At 59.3% G+C, this 19346-nt stretch overlaps 4 protein-coding genes across 4 annotated transcripts; 2 read left to right on the forward strand and 2 right to left on the reverse strand.

The window, feature by feature from the left end:
* Positions 1 to 2067: 2067 nt before the first annotated feature.
* Positions 2068 to 5638, reverse strand: TRAVEDRAFT_69016 (uncharacterized protein). Its single transcript, XM_008035985.1, has 3 exons — positions 4748 to 5638; positions 3409 to 4417; positions 2068 to 3340 (listed from the first exon to the last, which is right to left on the reverse strand). The coding sequence occupies exons 1-3, from the start codon at positions 5473 to 5475 to the stop codon at positions 2915 to 2917; spliced, it is 2163 nt and encodes a 720-aa protein (XP_008034176.1). The 5' UTR covers positions 5476 to 5638; the 3' UTR covers positions 2068 to 2914.
* Positions 5639 to 12231: 6593 nt separating this feature from the next.
* Positions 12232 to 13407, reverse strand: TRAVEDRAFT_160654 (uncharacterized protein). The gene is made up of 4 exons (XM_008035986.1): positions 13205 to 13407; positions 13087 to 13148; positions 12951 to 13026; positions 12232 to 12894 (listed from the first exon to the last, which is right to left on the reverse strand). Exons 1-4 carry the CDS (start codon positions 13352 to 13354, stop codon positions 12316 to 12318), a joined length of 867 nt encoding a protein of 288 aa, XP_008034177.1. The 5' UTR covers positions 13355 to 13407; the 3' UTR covers positions 12232 to 12315.
* Positions 13408 to 13704: 297 nt separating this feature from the next.
* On the forward strand, positions 13705 to 16884 carry TRAVEDRAFT_56048 (uncharacterized protein; the record flags this gene model as incomplete). Its single annotated transcript, XM_008035770.1, has 6 exons — positions 13705 to 13879; positions 13946 to 14281; positions 14332 to 15878; positions 15930 to 16062; positions 16113 to 16666; positions 16723 to 16884. The coding sequence occupies 6 exons, from the start codon at positions 13705 to 13707 to the stop codon at positions 16882 to 16884; spliced, it is 2907 nt and encodes a 968-aa protein (XP_008033961.1).
* Positions 16885 to 17504: 620 nt separating this feature from the next.
* On the forward strand, positions 17505 to 17852 carry TRAVEDRAFT_114214 (uncharacterized protein; the record flags this gene model as incomplete). The annotated part of the gene is made up of 2 exons (XM_008035987.1): positions 17505 to 17588; positions 17649 to 17852. 2 exons carry the CDS (start codon positions 17505 to 17507, stop codon positions 17850 to 17852), a joined length of 288 nt encoding a protein of 95 aa, XP_008034178.1.
* Between the last annotated feature and the right edge of the window lie 1494 nt (positions 17853 to 19346).

Here is a 19346-nt window from a genome sequence, read left to right on the forward strand (position 1 = left end):
TCGAAGAACGCTCACGATCTTCAGCGGCGCCCTTCGAATGTAGATCGCACGTAACCGGGCAAGCGCTGGCCTGCGTTGATGCCGGGTTCGTTTTGAATGTTCAACGCAGGTCTGTTGAGCGACTATATGCACGCGTGGGTACGATGGGATAGTGGCAAGCGGTGGCTCCGGCGCGAGAGGCGGGTATGTAGCGACATTTATCGGGAGAAGACTCAGAAGAGGAGGAAGCGTGCACACATGAGTGTCGGGAGCACAGCTGCACAGCCGTTCTCGTCACTTACCGCCCAGCCCCGAAAAGGCAACTCCCGACGATACCTCCCTTGTCTTCCACCACTCAGCGCCTCACCGGCGCCGCCCAGGACACTGTGTAGTATCTGTTGATGACCATCACCAGCTCCGAATACGCTCTCATGGAAAACTTCAGGTGATAATGCCATCTGGGGATAGTCGAACTAATCACAAGTTATCAAGCGCACTGGCAGCGTTCTCATATGCTATGTGTCGGCGACAACAAAAGTGCGTGCTGCGAGCCGGACTGCAGGGTGTGTACTGAACGTACTGAATCAGCTCCTTGACAGACCCAGTGCGGCGAGATGCGATGGTCCCTGCTACCATACCGAGTAAGATCGTGACCGGGGCCGGTCTGGACAAGTCGACAATATTTGGGGTCCCTTTGAACACATCTTCTGACCTTTGAGTTCGGCGAGGCGCTGTGAAGACCGCACCCGCGGGGGAAGGGCTCACAATGCGCTGCAACATAGCCGCGCACTGCAATCTTTCACATCTCGGAGGCAATGCTCCGCCATCGCTCTCGAAGCCGCAGAACCTGTAAGGCAATGCAGACTTGTCGCCGTACGAAGGATTGTAGGAGATTCAAGTCGTTGCACACAATTAACGCGACCTCATCCTCAGATAAAAAGTTTCTACAAGACTGAGAACCACAAGCCCCTGGCCTCGTTACCGCCCTTTGTGAACACACGAGCCCCCGATACCATCACCCCTACCCCCGAACGCAATTGTGCAGGGGCCAGCACGCGACAGCCCAGCATCTGCTTCTGTGACGCCACGGCTCACCGAATAGGCCCCTGCGCGGGGAAGTGCGCATTCTAGACTTCCCCGCAGCCTGGATGTACCTGTGGTCGTCCATGGGACCCGACGATGAGTTCTATCTGATCTCTACGCACTATCCCGCCCTTGCGCTCGGCATCGACGCACACGCCACTTTATCTCGAGGAGCGACACGCTGTGGGTGGGAGCGCTGCCAGACAATCAATGCCGTGAAGACACAGCAACGCCCTTCGCGAGCCTAAGGAACCCGGCCGCGGGATAGTGATCAGCACCGACGTCGCGGCGGTACTTGAACTGCTAAGTAACCTCTTGCATGCGGTGCTGCCACCGTTGACTGCGGGAGACTCGGAGAGGGCGTATGTAAACCCGCAACGTACCCATACCCGTACCCGCCTTCGGCGGCATGTCGACGTCGTGTTTAGCGCATCGGCCGGGCGCGCTGGATGTCCGCGCAGGACTTCGGGCAGAAGGACAGACCCCCGAGCCGAGCCGTCTCGGCGGACGGACTTCGCGGACGTTGCCATCGGGTTTCTTGTCACCCCTTTGCGAGTCTAAGTGCTCGGGCAGGGGCATATGCACTATGTCCGGCGTGTCAACGGCCTGAGCTCGACGAGCCTCCAGATATATATGTGCCAGGGCCTCTCGCGCCGGCGCGCGCGAGCTATCCGGTGTGCAGAGCCCACGGGAGCACGATCTATCGATAGCATGTATCTATATAGCATCGCATGTACAGGGAAGGACGTCGAGAATAACTTACGCTGAGCATCGTGCCTGGCTTCGCGAGGTGGCCAGTTATCATCGATATACCGGCTACGGCAAGTGGGATAGAGCTGGGACGAGTTGTACGACTCGTGTGCCGCAACAGGCGCACGCGTCCCCAACGGATGGCGAATCAGCCCATCTTCATCTCCATCCACTCATGTTCATCGTTCAACCACCCGAGAGCGATAGAACCCAGGCGCGCTCAGCTCAGAGTCACACAGGAGGTTGTAGGTTTATGATATCATGATGCCATTGCTAGCGCATTACGAACAGACAGTACACCGACTCCGATCCGAGAAACCCTGACAAACTACACGAGTAACTGTTCAGTCGCGCCCGAACGAGAAACACAAGCGCATATCTATCCATCCAATCCAGTCGGTACAAGTACATCCGCGTACGCAATCCGTAAATGAGGAGAGTAAAAAACCAAAGAGAAGAACTCCAGAGTCGAGTCGTGCAAGTCGGCGTGAGGAGGGTGTCATCCGTCGTCCGAGGGCGTCAGGTACATAACGAGGATCATCGATCCGGGGAGTGTCGTAAGCGAATAAGTGAAGAGGAGGACCCGAAAGAAGGCCTCATCTTTTCGTCCGCATGACCGGACGTCCGCAACGCAAGCGGATCGCCGGGGCCTCGACGGCCGCGGGGAGATGTCGTGGCATGATGGAAGGTTCGTGAAGAAAGCATAATGCGTGCGGGGGTGTTTTGTATGATGGATAGCGATGGCGATAGGCGAGGATGCTCGTGAGGGGAAAGTCTGCGGAGGGCCGGATGGCGTCGGCGGATGTCGTGCGGAGAGTGAGATGCTATTACCGGGGGATAGGATGGGGATGATGATGATGAGGCGACATGGAAGATGCAGCGGGTGGTGGAACAACAACAAAACAGAGCATGCGACGAAGCCGAGAAGTATAGTCTATAGAGCGGGAGGAAGAGCGATGCGGGGATGGAGGGGAACAGCGAGGGGGAAGAGCACCGTGAGCCGTGCCCAGCAGGACGGTTGGGCCAGCGGAGTAGCGCGGACTAGCAGCACGACGTCGAACGCGGGGAGTGGTCCTGAGACTCACAGGATCGCCCCACCACGTCATCTAGACGCGCTGCTCGCGCTCTCGCTGCGCCCGCGCGACCTGTCGCAGGCGACGGCGCCCTTGCCCGAGTTGAGATGCAACCACTGGAACCACCGGCTCCTAGAATTGGCATCTTCAGCCTCGTCGTCGACGCCTTCGGGAATGCCGAGGCCTTCAATGTTGGCGAAGGAGACGTAGCCGTCCATGCCTTTGATTTGCGCAGCCGCGTGACGCGCATTGAACGGTGGCGATGGGGGCGGCGTCAGAGGGCCCACGCTTCCATTCTGCGACGGAGGGGAAGACGACTTCCTCGTTGGTCTCGAAAGTGGTGGCTGTACGTGCAGGTTGGCGTGCGGTTTCCGAGGCGACGACGGCAGGCTGGCTCGTGGCTTTGAAGCAAAAGCAGCTTGAGACTCGGTCGACGAGAGTGACGTCAAGCTCGGCTATGAGGACGATCCGCAATGATCAGCAGCGCTCACAAAGGGGTGGACGTCATGGTGAGGCTACTTACGTCGCTGCTCGCCCCAAAGAAGAAGTCACCTTCCCCACTGAGGTTCCTGCTACTCGCCATCGAGTTGCCGCTCTCGCTGCTGAACCCGGGGTCCACATCTCTCCGCTCGATGCTGCGAGTTCTTGGTCCGCCTTTCGAAGCGTTCCTCAACACTCCCTCCAGCTTGCTCCGTAGGACGGCCTCGTGTGGCGTCAGAGGGGCACTAGGTTGTTGGTGGGACCGACTCGGACGCTCCCCGTCCACGGACGTGCGCGACGGTGGATGTGCGGCTACATGGGAAACCGACTGTGAGTGGGAATGCCTCCGGGGGACAGTGGGCGACGATTTCGCAGAGCGCTGTAGCTGTGCGCGAGCTGGTGACGGGGATGCAGGCGTGCCATACGGGATGTTCTCTGGCTTCCGTGCAAGAGCCGGGTAATACGCATTCCCATACCCATGTCCCGAGGAGGCGACAGAGCCGGTACCATTCGCGCGCCACATCCATCCTCCGTCCTCTTCATCCTCCTGGCTATCCTCGTCAAGTGGCTCGCTTTCGAATTGGTCGCACGAGGATTCGGATTGGACCGAAGACGAGGTGTTCCGTCGGTGCCGCCTGCCGCCATTGGGGACAGCCGGCACCCGGCAGGTAGCGAACATATCGGTGACGGAGGGCGGAATGTGCGAGTGGGACGACGAGGGGGCAAGAGTGAAGGACGGGGCGGGGTGAGGCTTGCCTATCCTGTCCTGCTCTTCTGCACGACGAAGCGTGTCACGGAGGAGACGTTCTGACCGGCTGGGTGGGCGAGGCATGGGTGGACGTTGTGGTAGAGGGACAGAGGAGGTGAGGGGCGAGGAGGGACGGGAGGAGGGCGGGGGTCTTGATCTAGAGCGAGGACGCGCGGTGGAGGGCAATGCGGTCACCGGAGTAGGAGCATGAACTTGCAACGACATGGCGAGAGTGGGACGTGCGCGAGGCAGTTCAAGGCCACGCCTGAGGGTGAAGGTGTGTGGAGGTACTAGCGGGGACGACCTGGCGTGATGGGATCGAGCAGAGGTCAGTATATGATCGAAAACGCGAGGGGAGGAGGAGAAGGTATGCACGGGAGAAAGGGGGGTGAACTGCGGTGAAGGGGGGAATAAGAGGGGCAGACATTCCCGCGAAGACGCGAGATGGAATAACGGAATGGGGAGGGAGAAAGCGAGGCGCGCAAGGCGAACCGGTCCAGAATCCGGGCGGGCAATTGAACAGGCCATGTGGATAGAGTTCGCACGACAAATACGAGCAAAGTTCGCGCACGGCGAAAGGGACTCGAACTGATCTGGATAGCCCGAAATGGAACCATAGGGAATTCAGACTTACCGGGTTCTTGGCTGTGAGCGCCGCGACGCGTGCGAACGAGGTGAGGGCGACGACGGCGTGAGAGGCTCACGCTGAGCCTGGACACAAGGAATATCGTTCCGCAGGGAGGACGTGGAGGCCGATGGAGTGACAAACGGGTGACGCCGGTAACCGCCTAGACGGACAGGGGAAACCTGGCTCTGGGGAGTAGGCGGGGTGGTGAAGGAGGGAGCAGAAGTCAGGGATGAGGAAAGGGAGGGGGCCTCATTTAACGACTCGGCAGGCACTCGAGTCCGCACGAGCGATGACACCCTCGTCGTGCGCTCGGTGGGGGCGTGTTCAGATTGATGGGTCTGGAATCTAAGCGTCCGCCCCGAGCCGCCCACGCGGAGCACCGGAGAGACCTCGTTGTGAGAGGAGCTTGCACTTGTCCGGCTTCGGACTTTGGAATACGACGGGGGCGTCTGGAGGGAAAGGCGACGAGAGGCGTGACCTTGTTTGTCGCCAATAGGAGTTCTCGGTGGGAAAACCGGCAGTTTCGACGAAGAAGGCAGGCTTTCTTGCTGGTCCCATACCAAAAACCGGCCGACAGGGCTGGAAGGCGGCCGTGGGTGACGCGAGGCCTGACTCGTGCTCGTCCGGATGCGCGGGGTGCTTGGACGAGAGTCGTGGCTAGCATCGGTCCGGGTTTGATGGACAGAACGCGATGGCGAACGGCCGATGGAGGATAAGGACGAGAAGCTACTCATGGCCTCGGTAAAGTAACGTGGCTCGCTGGGTTGACGGAGATGCGCACGGCGACCACGAGGCAGAGATGGGCAAGCAAGATAGGCTTAGCGACGCGTAAAGCGCGCTCCCAATCGATGTCGGCGTCGTAGCAGTCGTTGCGGGCGTCGTCGGTGTTGTCGTGTGCGGTGCGAGGAATATGGGGGAAAATGGGAGGGGTGGTTAAGGGGATGTCGGGCGCCCCAAATATGCAGTTCATCAAGGCCGTTTCCGTGCACACCGCGCTGACGCGCTCGAATAAACAGCGTCACACAGAACCCCGTTTCATCCATTACGCGGCCTGGGCCCAGGCACTTTCCGTCACGTCACGCCGGGGCCAGCCAATCGTCGCCGTTTTAATCTCGCCTCCCCTTCGGATGCGTCTACCCCACACTCCTAACCGGCCCAACTCTGAGTCCACCCCACACTGACGTTGCGCTGTGCATGATTGCGTTCTGCGTTGATTGACCGGGTTTTTGGCGATTGGGTATGTTCTCCTGCAATCTGAGGCCTTTTTGCAGGTTTTCCAGCGCCATGGCTTGCGTGAGAAACGGGCTGAATCATCGCGATGTGAATGTTTTCCCGGATGTCTCCGTGGACAGGCCGTTGGCAACGGCGGAGTGCCCTCTCCACGGAGGTTGCCGTTGCGCTCAGCCACACCGTCGGAGTCCGACAACGGCGGTCTGGACTCCCGCCATCGCCAGCAACCGCCGGCACCGGTTTCCCACGCGTATTATATACATCCGCCACTGTCGCGCGCAGCATCCCGTCGTCGCTCCGTCCGTGCGTTGTTCTCCAGGGGGGTCTCCTTGCAGGCCCTCTTGTCTGGCTATCGATGTCAACGTTTGCTAGCACCCCGTTCCTGACGTGGACGTCTCGCGAAAGGCTCTCCATGTAGATAAGGGACAAGTGGTGCAGGTACCGGCGGATGCGTTCTATACCCAGGAATGCCCCTTGGGGTGCGCATTTTTTGCTCTCCAACTTCCAAGCGTATCCAGTTTCTGGATCTCCTCTTTGACCTATCGGCGGACGGATCACAAACAGCTTCTGAACCCCTCCTTCGCACCAGCGGCTTCCCGTCCCGCGAGGTACATATGCCAGTGGCAACTATGCACCCTATCGTGTGCTTGTCCCGTCCGGCTGCTGCGTATCGTCTGGCAATTCTCGCTCAGCTCTTTCTGCGGCTCTTCCGAGTCAGTGGGGGCGTTAACGTGTCTGTCGTATTTTGCCATAGGGCAGACCGCCTGACTGTGGCATCCATCACGCCGGCGGTCATGCAGGCGTTCCGCTGACCACTGTTTGTTCGACCCGTCACGCATGCGTCAGAAGTGCGTAGAGTTTGGGCGGCGGCAGCTCCTGCAGGCTGTACGGAGTAAGTACTCCAGGATCTACTGCGGTCGAGACCCCCGCGCGCGGTGAGTTCCCATCATCCTCATGCATGGCCATGATTCATTCGAACACACTGACCCTGGTTCGCCGAACGCGCAAGCAGTGGAACTCCAAGAAACGTGGCCTGCAGCGTGATCGGACGCTGGCGACTGTCCCCAACAGGCAGCGGTCGTTCCACGCAAACCGAGAGTGCATGCTGGACGTCACCAACGATGTCCATCCGTATCCGTGCCAACCGATCCCGCAAGCTTCCCCGAGGTGGCGGCCACGCACCATGCGTGCTCCTGCCCAAAATGGCATGGGTGCAGTAGCATATACCACGCTGCGGTCCCGAACGCTTCTCCTCCTTTCTCCCCAAGGCATGTTCGTGGTGCTAGACTGTGCCACGATTGCACGCAGACAAGGCGCGCGGACAACTGCACGCACCCTCCCTGCGCCTCGCAGCTGAGCAGGCCGACGCTTCGCACGGGTTTCACTTGCGGTGCGTGGGTGAATCTCTTTCATCCAGGAACTGGCGATGCACTTACGGCACCATGACACACAGATTCATAAACGCCTTTCGGATCAGGTGGTCCCGGGAGCCCCCTGGCATCTCCCGTTCATGCGCGCATGGATGCCACTCCGACTCCGAGGCCGTGGCAAGCTGCACCTCGGGCGGGCTGAGCCTGCATCATGGTGCGGGAGCTCACGTCCGCAGCCTCCGCTGCTCCGATAGACCTCGCAATGCAGCTTAGATGGACGTGTGGTCCCGGCTTGAGCTTCTACCTCCGCGCTCGGCCTCCGCTGGGAATCTTCGAGCTCGCGGCGCCTCAGGTGAGCTTCTGGCCCTTTCGCCCTCACCTACAGCTTTGTCATGGGATCGTACATTGTAGGCGCGTCGGACGACCACGGAGTGAAGTCCTCGGCATGCGCACGAGTACCTGACATGTCGCTCAATGTCGGAGCGGCGTCTTGCTCCCGTCGAGGTCTGTTCTCCGGTAAACGAGCTCTCGTGTGCGTTTCCTTCGTCCGTACGTGCTTCTTCCGTTTCCAGACCTTTCCCGTTGCGAAACATGAACCCCACAATGGTGTCCAGAACCATCACCGATGCTGCAACGAGGCCAACCCTCACTGGCCGGAAGCAGCTTCTCTGCTGTCGGTTTGCACTTGGCTTCCCCGGCGTGTCAGCGAACAAAGATCCTTTGTGAGTCCGCGGTCCCTCCGCTCGTCATGACCACACCACGCAAGCCAGACACGAGCAGACGAGCTCTCGCGCTACGTCGCTCGTGTGAGCGCCGCCACTCGTCCGCATTCGAGCTAGACTGTTCTGATCGGCATCCACTATATACCCCTTCTTACAAAGGACGTGCGCCTCCAGCCTCGCTATGGAATTAGAACGGTCGCGCGGCTCGTGGACACTAGACACTTCGCATTAGCCACATTGTCCTTATTCCCCGGGGCACGTCATGCCACCCCGCGCTACGAGACGCCTGCACGCGACGCTTCTCGCCCGGCTTCTCTTATGCAATCCGCCCGCTTCTACAACGGGGACGTCTGCCCATAGATTGCCGCCTGCCCTCACAGAAGCCCCTGCCTGACTTCGATCGGCCGGCATGGTGTGGCGGGTTGCTGCGAAGACGGGCCAATGGGCTTGCCGGCACAGATCTGGGGTACGCTTCGCTGAGTTCGATCTGCCCGTGTACCTACACTGACAGCACTTATGGCACGTAGGCTGCGCACGCTGGGCCAGAGAGGCCACTCCGGCCCTGCGCGAGCGCATCGAGGAGCACAATGTCCATCGCCACACCGCCCATGCGCACGCAGCGGCTTCGTAGCTCGTGGCCCCCGCTTCTCCGCCAGGTTCGACTCCGCACTTCGGAAATCGAACATCGCTGGGTGGAGCGGGGGTCTTCGCGCGGATGTGTTGTCTATTCGGCAAGCCGCTCTCGCAACGTTCTTGCTTGGATTCCCTAAACACAGAAGAGAGTCGTGTGAGCCCCCTGCTGGCCTTCGCTCAGCCTGGACCAGCGCCGCACATGCGGATCGGCTTGTGACCACGGTCAGCGGACAGTGCACTGCGATCCACGCCCGGAGGCGCTAAGCGGGCCACAAGCTCTCTTTTCCGCCTTCGCCGACGACGCGCCTCCCGCGCGTCGCTTCGTGGCCGCAGCAGTCGTGGGCTGGCCGTCGATGATCCTGCGCGGGTGGCAGAGTGCCCATTACGTCTCCTCAATTGAGACAATCCGGGCTCAATACAGGACGATGTCGCAGGTGCGGTAGCCTAAGCTCATCTGACTGCGTCGACAGGCACCGGCTGATCCAGCGTTCGTGTTCTCAGCCAGCCTGTAGCTGCTAGCATCGCACTCGAAAGGCATAGCCCAAAAGCCGGCGGTCCAGCGGCCTCGGGACGCTGGTGGGCCCGCTGACGGCCAGCGAGGTGATGGCCCAGCGTACGAGTGATCATATGGCGCTGCACACTGCTGCCGCGTGTATGCTGTCTCACCACGCTCGCCCAAGTGCCTCCCTAGATGGCTCTGGGTGCGAACGGGGCAGAGCAAACGCCTGCGTGAGGGCTGTCGACAGTGTCACGGCGCATCCACGGGCCTGCGGGCTTCGTCAAGTGATGCACGCCGTAGTGGGCCAGGACGCCGGGAGGCGTGCTCGTGTGCACCCGCAGGCCGTGGCACTGGGAATCCGGGCTAAACCTTCGCTGCGATCCAGCGGGTCGACTCGGTGCTGTGGCAGGCGAACCGGAGCGACTCCGTCCAAACGACAAAGGAGGTAAGACTGAACGAGGCGACGACGTATTCGAGCGCACATTAAGGCGAAGTCGCCGAGAAGTTTCATCATGCTGTGGCCAAGTAGCTTCCTTCTGAGGGATCTGCAGTGTCTCTTTTATCGCGGCACAGTCGTCGATAATGCTCACATGAGGTGCGGTCATGTAGATCCTAGAGATAGCGCACGTCTTGCCATCGTCAACGAGCGACCAAATCATACCAGGTGAGCATCGCGCACGCTTCGAGTCCGGTCCTCGTTGGCTCACTCATGACGTGTTGTGTCTGGCCTCAACAGAGTGTTCCTTGCAGCCGGTGTCGGCGGAAGTACAGCTGTTACGGCCGCTTATCGAGAAGACGGCTAGTATCCAAAGGATCTCCGTGCTAGGGCCGCTCCACTATGGACTTTGGTCCTCGTGCTGCTGACAGGCACGAATACCAGCCGTAGCACAACGAATATTCCTCTCTCCCAGGCGTAGTGGCGCGTTCGGTGGAGTTCCTTTGCATCGAACACACATTACCACCTGGTAGAATGACCTGCCACAACACACGCCCTTATTTTGCTCTTCTCTGAAGCCGCGAAGCCTGGCTCATCAGTCAGTCTCCACTCGCGAGTTAAATCGCCCATTAGGCACATCCCCTAATAGTACCACCACCTGCGGCCGGCGACACACGTTCCTAGCCGACTCCACCGCGCGAGACCCACTGCAGGGTGCATGTACGTACCGTCTGCCCAAGATAGCACGCATTTCGGACACGGCCGTTCTATAAGAGCAGCGGCGCGCGGCCGGCTGGATGCTGCGAAGTGACGTATGTGGTCATCGCGAGTTCTGTGCGAGTCGCGCCATCGCGAAGTCTGGCGGCAGATGCCAGAAGGCACCGCGCACTGTGCCCGCCGTCGGGAGTTACTGAGGCCGGTGTGAAATTGGGAATACACGCAAGCTTGCATCCCCAGCCCGTAAAGCTACGTACCTCTCGAGAGTTTTCCCTTCCTACCGGTCTGGAGCGGCTGGAGATGCGAGCCGCCTTCGCAGGTGACTCCAGGGCGCAGGCGAGCGGAAGGGCCGAGCTTCGTCGAATATCGGCGGGCTCGGTGTGCTACAGCGCGATGCCACCAGTGGCACACTCATCAACGCGCAGACATACGTGTCAGTCCCAGTCTCCCAGGACCATAGGTTGCGGTGATCGTCGTCGTCTCCACAAGGTTTTAGCTTTCCAACATGAGTCCCGCCGCGCTGGGCCAGCGTGGACGGAGCTCGGGCCATCCGCCGACAACATTGCACCGGAGTGGGAGCACGAGGCGAATCTTCGGGGACCTGTGCAGCTTTGGGGATCAACCGTTTGCCTTTAGTCCGACTGCCTCACGCATCAGGACGTCACATTGCCGTCTGGCGGGCGAAGCGGTTGCGAGGCTCACCCGGTACGAGACGTGCGCACGTTCATGACGTCCGTCTTGAGGAAAATTTTGTGAGTACAACCGTACCGACGGCGGGCGCTGTCAAGGATAGAAGGCGGAACTGACTTGCCAAGAGGTTTTCAGACATCCTTTGCGCATGCGACTTCGAGGATCGTCGCGTCCCGCTTTGGCTGTGGCTAGCTGTGGCGCGCGGGTTCATCGGGAGATGCGGGCCATGCCCGGTCTACCCCTGCGTGGCACATCCAGTTGTAGGTTCGCATCGAAAAGTTAACTCCAGAAGACCTGCGGATATCTTCATAGTAGTAAGTTCATACCCATCGCGAGCACCAAACGCGTGTCGGAAGACAGCTGATTTTAGCAATCAGCTGCTTGCCCCTCGTCCTCACAACGAACGTTAGACAGATGGACAGACATCCAGACCTCTCGGATAGTTCCCTCCGGCATTCGCGACGGTCCTCCCGAGCGCAGTTTTCTCGAATCCGCGCTGCCTGTGGCGCCGTCGGACCCAGAGCACGTTCGCGTCATCCCGACGCTCAACGTAGATGAAATGTACGTGATGGGTACGTGCGCTCGCGCTCTCGAGACCTATCAGCTTTGATGCCGCCCGCAGTGCTCGCCCCCGGCCCCGGTATCCTGAGGAAGCACCAGCCAGCAGCGCGGAGATGTGGCCCGGGGCGACGCACACGAACTATAATCGGCTTCGCCTACCCACAGCGCGCTGTTCTCCAGGTACCCGCCAGGATAGCGCGGTCGCATAGTTTCGGGGTGCCGATTTCTGCGGCGTCCGTGTCCTAGGACGTGTCTGTCCTGCCTGTGGTTGGGAGGCGCAGCGCGTATTTGTAGACTCGGACCGGAGAACGAACCTTGTGCTGAGGCACTGCAGTTCGGCCTGACAGGCTATGCACTCCGCTGGCTTCGCAGAAGATCATCTCGAGCGAATGTGTTAGCAACAGCGTTTAGGAGGGGCGTCGGCGCTGTTAGATAGGATCAAAACTGTTTTCACGGGGAGTGTGAGAGACGGTGAACAAACGCACGCACATTTTCGCCAACTAACGCCTTGCACTTCAACTCGGGACGAAGTTTGGAACGCGTTTGGCCATACCGAACCGCCGATGCTGCACTGCACCGCGGGCCGACGAAGCCAATACCAAGTCGCATCTTTGCTTGCTTCACCAGCGTCTGCCGTGTAAGATGCATGTATAAGTCCAATGCGTAAACCCAAGGTATACAACGTGGCCATGACGAACAGATAGAGCTGAAAACCATCAAGTGAAACGTATGACAAAGAAAGTAAGAAGGAATCCGACCAGTGCAACGACGATGCTGAGCATAGTTATCCATGTCGTGCCCCAGCTCTTCGACTGATGGTCCCGTAGCCGCACTCTCTCCTTGCTCATAACGTCGTGGTTGCGTTCCAGTTTCTCTTGCGCGTCCAACACGACCGCCTTGTCTTTGTCAAGCGCGTCAGCGAAATGTATGGCGTTTCGCTTGAGCTGGGTGGCCATCTGCGCGAGCTGAGCCGACAGTTCCTCGTGCAACGAGGCGGAGTTCTGCAAGAATGCTGGCGCGGCTTGGGCAGTGGACTTCTCGGATGTCGCGGGGAGGGAGGGCGGGAGTAGTGTTTCTGCCGGATTGATAGGGCCCCTCGAGAATAGTTCTGGGTCTGACGGGCTGAGAAGTAGTTCGTGAGTGGCGATGCTCGAAGTCGGTTCCGCCGGGAGGAGTGTCGTGGAGGGATCCTGTGGGTCTGCGGTGATCTCCGGGGGAAGAATTTGATCCACAATGGGAGGAGGGGGTATGGAAGGTAGTATTGGTTCCGGTCGTGTCACTTTGAGGGAATGCCGCTAGCGGTGCATGAATGAGTAGCAAACGCAACTAACATTGGAAAGAGGGTACACACTTTATCTGCTTCGGCTACAATGATCTCCAGACGATCCAAAGCGTTACGGTAGTCATCATATCGCCGTAGTGAGGAACTATGGTGTCGAGGTTGCCAATTAGTCCGTGGCACGGAATGAGGCTTGACATAGACTTACGAATCACTAGCATCCTCGTTTGATTCCACATTTTGCAACAGTTTGCGCGCGTGCTTCACTTTCTGCGTGATCGAGTCCATTACCCTGTAACAGTGGAGTTGGAGTGGTCAAGATATACCTGCAAGGTCCGCCGGGTAGTGATCCACGTCGGTGTGGGATACGGTTCAGCCACTTCGTCCGGCCATGTCTGGCTCGAAACAGTCTTCTCCAGTCTGCGAACGAGCCGCGCCAGGTTTACGCGGTCATGAAGAAGCTGCTCAGACTGCATCTGTTACGCTTAGAAAGCAAGTTTACTGAGAGCACAGTGGGAACGAGTTCAAGTGGTGGTCTGCCGCAGGATCTACCGCAGCGCAACGTCAGGCGGCGTCGTGGCCTAGGCGCCCGCTCCGACGCCATTGGCGCCTAGATCTCCACTAGTCAGATTCGGCTCGGTAGAGTGCCCCGCGAGCCCAACGTTGACTTCGACCCGACTCTCTTTCTCCAGCTCTGTTCTCATCGCATTTTGCTTACTTGCTTTCTGTGAACTGTACATCTACTACCGGTCTGTCTGGATCTAGAGCGCTCATCTCTGTATCGCTATTCACCATACAAGTTCCTGCACAAGTGTATCACTAAGCTATGGCAAGAGGAGGTCGCGGACGCGGAGGTCGTCGCGGGTCTAATCCTGACCAATCCAGGGGACGAGGACGCGGTGCTTTTGGTGGCCGAGGAAATGGTCGAGGTAGAGGCGGAGGCGGCCAAGCATACGTTACCCTGGACGACTTCGATTTTCCTATCCAACAATGGCCCAGCAGTGCGTCTTTTCTATCAGTATCACTAGACTCAAAATCTGGGACAAAATAGCTCAATTTTAATTCAGATAGTCCGCCCAGCGCAGGCGACTTTCGAGGCTTTGGAGGCCCCCGCGCTCGAGGACGCGGGCGAGGCGCGTATTCCCTCTCCGGGACCGGAACCAACACCCCACAGAGAGGGCACTCCTCCCCACGCGGATTGGGTCGGGGTGAAAGCAACATCCCAAACGGCGTACGGCAGATGTACGGCAAACCTCAGAGTTTCAATCCCGGTGCACCATTGTCAAAACAACTGTACCAGAGCAACAACTTGCTCAAACCGATCAAATTCGTGCGGTCTGTACATACTGCGACGCTGTTCACTCAGACAGAAGAAATATTCCAACCTGTCGTGGAAGCAGCCGGTCAGTCGTGCGGTCGCTATGGAACGTACATTCGCTAATATCCGGCATAGTGGATGGAGACGAGAAGAGCCATGTCCCTACGGCCGACTCCGTCTCGCGCATATTCAAAGCGGTTCCGGAGAATGTGGCCCACTCTTCTGGCGGCGAAGAAGAGCTGGAGGAATTCGACTTTGCTGACATCGGGAAGATTCAAGCCGCTGTCGATGCTGGCAGAGCTGCAGGCGCATCGGCGAAAGCTTCCCAGACCGTCTCCGTGAAGCAAGAGACGGCATTCTTCGTCGATACCACCCCCATGGCCATTCTGTCTGCCGCTCGCGGTCAGCAAATTGCAACAAATCAACTCCATGGTACTCTTGGCGAAGCGAGCGACGATGACGATGTCATCGTATACGTTGCCCCTCATCCTCGCCACGATAGACCCACACCCGTCCCTGCTGCCCCTACGGAACCCATAACGCCGGCGTTCATACCCACCACCTCCATCATTACAGGGCTTCCCATCGGCTCCACTGCCCCTTCGAAACCACACGTACCGGAAGCAGCTGGTGGGCACCCTGCGGGCCAACCGACTCCTGCTTTCCAACTATCGCTGGACACGCTCTTCCCGGAAGAGCCTTCGCCCGCGCCAGAGCCTTCTGAGATCGGAGTCGCTCCGGACGCAGCAGACCTCCCCCCGCCACCGTTATTCGACAACTTCGTGTTCAGCTCGCTCGACACTGCCACGCCCGGGAGAGTAGCCCGCCGCCTCCACCCCGTCGGCACGCCCCGCTCGCTGCTCAAGCACTCCCGCAAAGCCCGGCGGAAGCCCCTGCGCGGGTTCGGTTCATACGGCGCGATGCACGAGGAGGCGCTGCTGCACGAGGTAGACCCGCGCCGCGACGAGCAGCGCCGCGGGGACTCGGACGTGAACTGGGGAGACTCGGACGAGGAGGACGGCGTGGAGGAGCTGTCGACCGGAATCGGCGACATGGAGATCGACGAGGGTATCGACCTCGCAGCGATGAAGAGGTTCGCGTACAGCATGAGCGCGGAGGGCTCGCAGCACGTCACGATGGACGACGTCGCGGATATGGAACGCATGAGGCAGGAGGACGAAGAGGAGCCTGTGCGCGGAGCGGAGTCTGCAGAGGAAGAGGAGGCTGGTGCGAGCAAGACGCGCAATGGGCCTACTGCAAGTCACCGCGAGTCCGAGAGCGAGTCCGAGAGCGAGAGTGGAGATGATGAAATCGAAGCCATCATACGGGCAGGGGAGGCGGAACTCATCGGCGAAAGTGAGGACGAAGGCGCGGCGCGTAGTAGCAAAGCCGGCCGGGGCAATGCTGGAGGTGAGGGTAGTGGAGAAGTGCGACACAGCGAGGAGGGCGAAGATGAGGATGACGAAGAAAGCGACGAAGATGAAGACGATGAGGAGGATGATTCGGACGATGAAGAGACTCCCAAGCGCGGGTTCCAGGCGAGGCTGGAACGCCTACGCTCCAGTACGAGCAAAGGGAAGGGTAAAGCACGAGCCAAAGACTCAGATGATTCCAGCGACGAAGCCATGTCGGTACAAATGACATGGGCGGACGATGATGAAGACTTCATCGACACCATCGAGGTTCGTGCGAGTGCCAATACCTCCGAATCTGTTCGACTCACTACAGTGCAGGCAATCCTCCTGGAGAACCAGGACATCCTGCAGTCCAGAAACAGGAAAGAGAAAAAGAAGCTCTTCAGCGCAATTCGGGACGGCACGTTCCAGGCCGAAAGCGACAAGTTCGCCGACTCCATGACGCCTGCCAGTACGTGACTCTCTGATAGCGGTATGGCTTATTCTCACGCATATCCGCAGAACGAGCCAAGGACAAAGACATGCCTCCCGAACTTCGCGAGCAATGGGAGAAAGACCGCGCGAAGAAGGCAGAGAACAAGAGGAAGCGCGCTCTCGAGCGAATGCAACTCGCCGCCGACCCCCTCGCGCAGCACAAAGGCGGCAAGAAGGGGCGCAAGGCCATGCTCGCTGCGGCGCGCGCCGACGCCGACGCCGACCTCCCGAACCGCGTCACCGACCTCGTCTCGCTCGAGCAGCAAATCCGGCGCTTCCTCGCCGACATCGGTGGCAGTAACACGATGGCACTCCCGCCGGCGAACAAGGAGACGCGGGCGCAGGTACACCAGCTTGCCATGGCGTTCAACCTGAAGAGCCAGAGCAAGGGCAAGGGCAACACGCGCTACACCACGCTCACGAAGACGTCGAAGAGCGGGGTTGGCATCCAGGAGGGGAAGATTCGACGCATACTGCGGGAGGCGACGGGCGGCGCTTGGCAGGGTCCGGGCAGCGGGGGCAAGGGCAGGTCGAAGACGATGTCGCTCGCGACACATCGGGAAGGAGAGGAAGTTGGCAAAGTAAGTGATCCTTCCCATCTCGCGGAGGCATGCTCGCTGACATCTGGCCAACGCAGGAGGCACCGAAGATTGGAGCGTCGAACATGGGGTTCAAGATGCTGGCTGCTATGGGCTGGACCGACGGAGACCGCATCGGTCTCTCGGGTGGGCTGGATGCCCCGCTCACTGCTATTATGAAGAAGACGAAGCTCGGGCTGGGCGCATCTATGCGGTCGTGAGTACTGTACATATATCTCACGACACCTGTGTCCTCTGTTGCGGTCGGCCTGCTGCGCTCTTTTTCTGTAGCTTGCACGTTGCTGTCGGGGTGCGCACATGTACAAGAGTGGGGTGACTCAGCTTGGTATAGTCGTTTGCATACGGTCTCACTTGACAATATATGGACTTGTGTGTACTCACGGCTATGCTGTCGGTGTTGTTTTGGCCGGAGCCCGTAATGAAAATCTGTCAACGAGAGTTCGAGGGCAGGACCTCATCAGATTACTTGAGATCCGCGAGCGATTTTTGTATTATGGCAATCTTACTGACCATGGGGTCACTTTGCATATCATTACATCTACGTTACATGAGTGCGTAGCATTCGACACGTAGATCCAAAACGTGAGCAGCTTCTTGTGTGACGTCCACGCTCGGTGTGGCCATGGTCTTTCCTAGTTACCATTTTGGGAGTATGGGTGTCATAGACGCTCGTTGCTGGCCGCTGGTGGCGCCGCCAACGTACGTTTGAACGACCTCTACCCTCCTCTACCACTCTCTCCCGTCAAGCTCGTCACGTTCTCGGCTTGCCGCGCTCATAACTTCACTGCTGAGTATACTGGATTGAGTGTTTGTATCTCTGATGTTTGAACCCGTGCGCGGAGGCACTCGTGGCGGCCAGGCTGAATTCAAATGGTCAGACGTCTCGCAGGACAAGGACCGTGAGGTACGGCTTCTCACTCCCTCGTCGCGTATAGAGCAAAGTCTGACATGTCATGGACCCTAGAACTACCTTGGGCACAGTATCAACGCGCCGACTGGACGGTGGCAGAAGAACAAGGACATCCATTGGTACTCGCGCGACGCGGACCAGACGGAGGCCGAGCGACAAGAAGAGATTAGGAAGATCAAGGAGGCCGAAGCAGAGGCCATCGCCGCCGCACTGTACGTCTTCCATCCCGCCCCCAACGCGTCCCCATTCTCGTGCTAACCATGGCTCCCAGTGGCTTTGGCCCCGGAGCGAAACCCGCCGGGGCAGCGGCGGCCAGCGGCTCTGGGACGGGCACGGGCGCAAACGCGATCGCTGTCCCCCCGCGGGCAACCGCGGGGCTCGACGAGCTGGACCCGGAGAAGGAGGAGCGTCGGAAACGCAAGGCGCAGCGGAAGGAGGAGAAGCGGCTCAAGAAGGAGAAGAAGGAACTGAAACGCGCGGAGCGGCACCGCGGGCGGGAGGATGCGTCCAGCGACGATGAAGGGCCGCGGCGGCACCATCGCTCTCGGGATCGTGAGCGGTCGCGGTCTCCGCGGCGAAGGGAGCATTCGCGGGACCGACATGGGCGGCGTGGAGATATAGAACGTGTGCGTAGCCGGTCGAGGACCTCGCCAGTGCGTCGGCGAGTGGACGAACGGGAGTACGGCGAAGAGGAGCGAAACAAGGAGCGCGAGCGGGACCGCCTTCGCTGGGAAGAGAACGCTAGGAGGGACCGTCCGGGCGCGCGGTGGGGACGGGACTGAATGGATTGTGCTATGTCTGTACGTTTGTTGTTTTTCGCTCTATGATCACGTCGTGCTTCCTGGTCTTGTATGCAGCATCGGCCGCTCCGCGTTTGCGCCGCAAGATGTCATGTTTAGCGTTTTCAGGGATGCTTTGTTCTCTATGCGACACTTGGGTTTGCTCAAACCGCAGAACGATAGCTTGATCGACAGGTTGGGACTGGAAGACATGCTCGAAACAACGGTATATAACGAAGCTCAAACTAACACTGGATCTCCGAAGACGGCTGAAACGGCGAGATGAAGAGAATTCGAATACAGCACTTGCCTTCCTTGGTCTATCTCCTGGTGGTATGTACCTTCTCGAAGATTTGCTTGGTTAGCCTCCAGCAGTAAGTATAGGTGAAACTTCAAGTTCTACCACCGCCGGCCGCGAAGCTTATCCACGATAGCTCGGTAGTTCGCGAACTGCTTCAATCGGACCCACCAGGTGCGCCGTCGCTTCCACTAGGAGACCCGTCAAATGGCGATTACACGACGTCGATGGGGAGCCCATCATTACAGAGTCCAGAGTCTGGATCGACGAGCACGGCGCTCGGCTCACAAATGCAGCAACCCCGCCCATCCAGCTAGCATGGGTCCGTCGCTGCGCACAGCGCGCTTGACTCACTCCTCTCTACAGCCGAGCTACGCGGCGCGGGTACCTGTGCAGGGTCGCAGATGCCGTGCGGCCACTGCGGTGACCGCGAGCAGCGGTGTGAAGGCCGGGCACAGCATGGCCACGCAGCAGCACTCGCGCGACGGCATGAAGAGGGCCCGCCCTATGCCAGAAGGAGCTGGGGTCGGCGCGACCGCGTCGCAGTTAGGGGCCTTGAAAGGATATATCAAGTGGTGAGGAGTCCGAACTGCTCGGGCTGGTGCTTGGAACGTGATGGAGGTCGACTCCGCGACGATCTGCGTCTACGAAACGACTCGGGTACATCCGCCAAGG

Source organism: Trametes versicolor (assembly GCF_000271585.1).
Source record: "Trametes versicolor FP-101664 SS1 unplaced genomic scaffold TRAVEscaffold_2, whole genome shotgun sequence".
Lineage (NCBI taxonomy): Eukaryota > Fungi > Basidiomycota > Agaricomycetes > Polyporales > Polyporaceae > Trametes > Trametes versicolor.

Bases quoted from the DNA above. Each gene is read 5' to 3' on its own strand.
- TRAVEDRAFT_69016 (XM_008035985.1), bottom strand. From the start codon at position 5,475: ATGAGTAGCTTCTCGTCCTTATCCTCCATCGGCCGTTCGCCATCGCGT. The intron at 4,418-4,747 runs GTAAGTCTGAAT...CCATCACGCCAG, and splicing joins CGCTCACAGCCAAGAACCCG to GTCGTCCCCGCTAGTACCTC. The intron at 3,341-3,408 runs GTAAGTAGCCTC...TCGTCCTCATAG, and splicing joins TCTTTGGGGCGAGCAGCGAC to CCGAGCTTGACGTCACTCTC.
- TRAVEDRAFT_160654 (XM_008035986.1), bottom strand. From the start codon at position 13,354: ATGCAGTCTGAGCAGCTTCTTCATGACCGCGTAAACCTGGCGCGGCTC. The intron at 13,149-13,204 runs GTATATCTTGAC...TCGATCACGCAG, and splicing joins CTACCCGGCGGACCTTGCAG to AAAGTGAAGCACGCGCGCAA. The intron at 13,027-13,086 runs GTAAGTCTATGT...TCGACACCATAG, and splicing joins AACGAGGATGCTAGTGATTC to TTCCTCACTACGGCGATATG.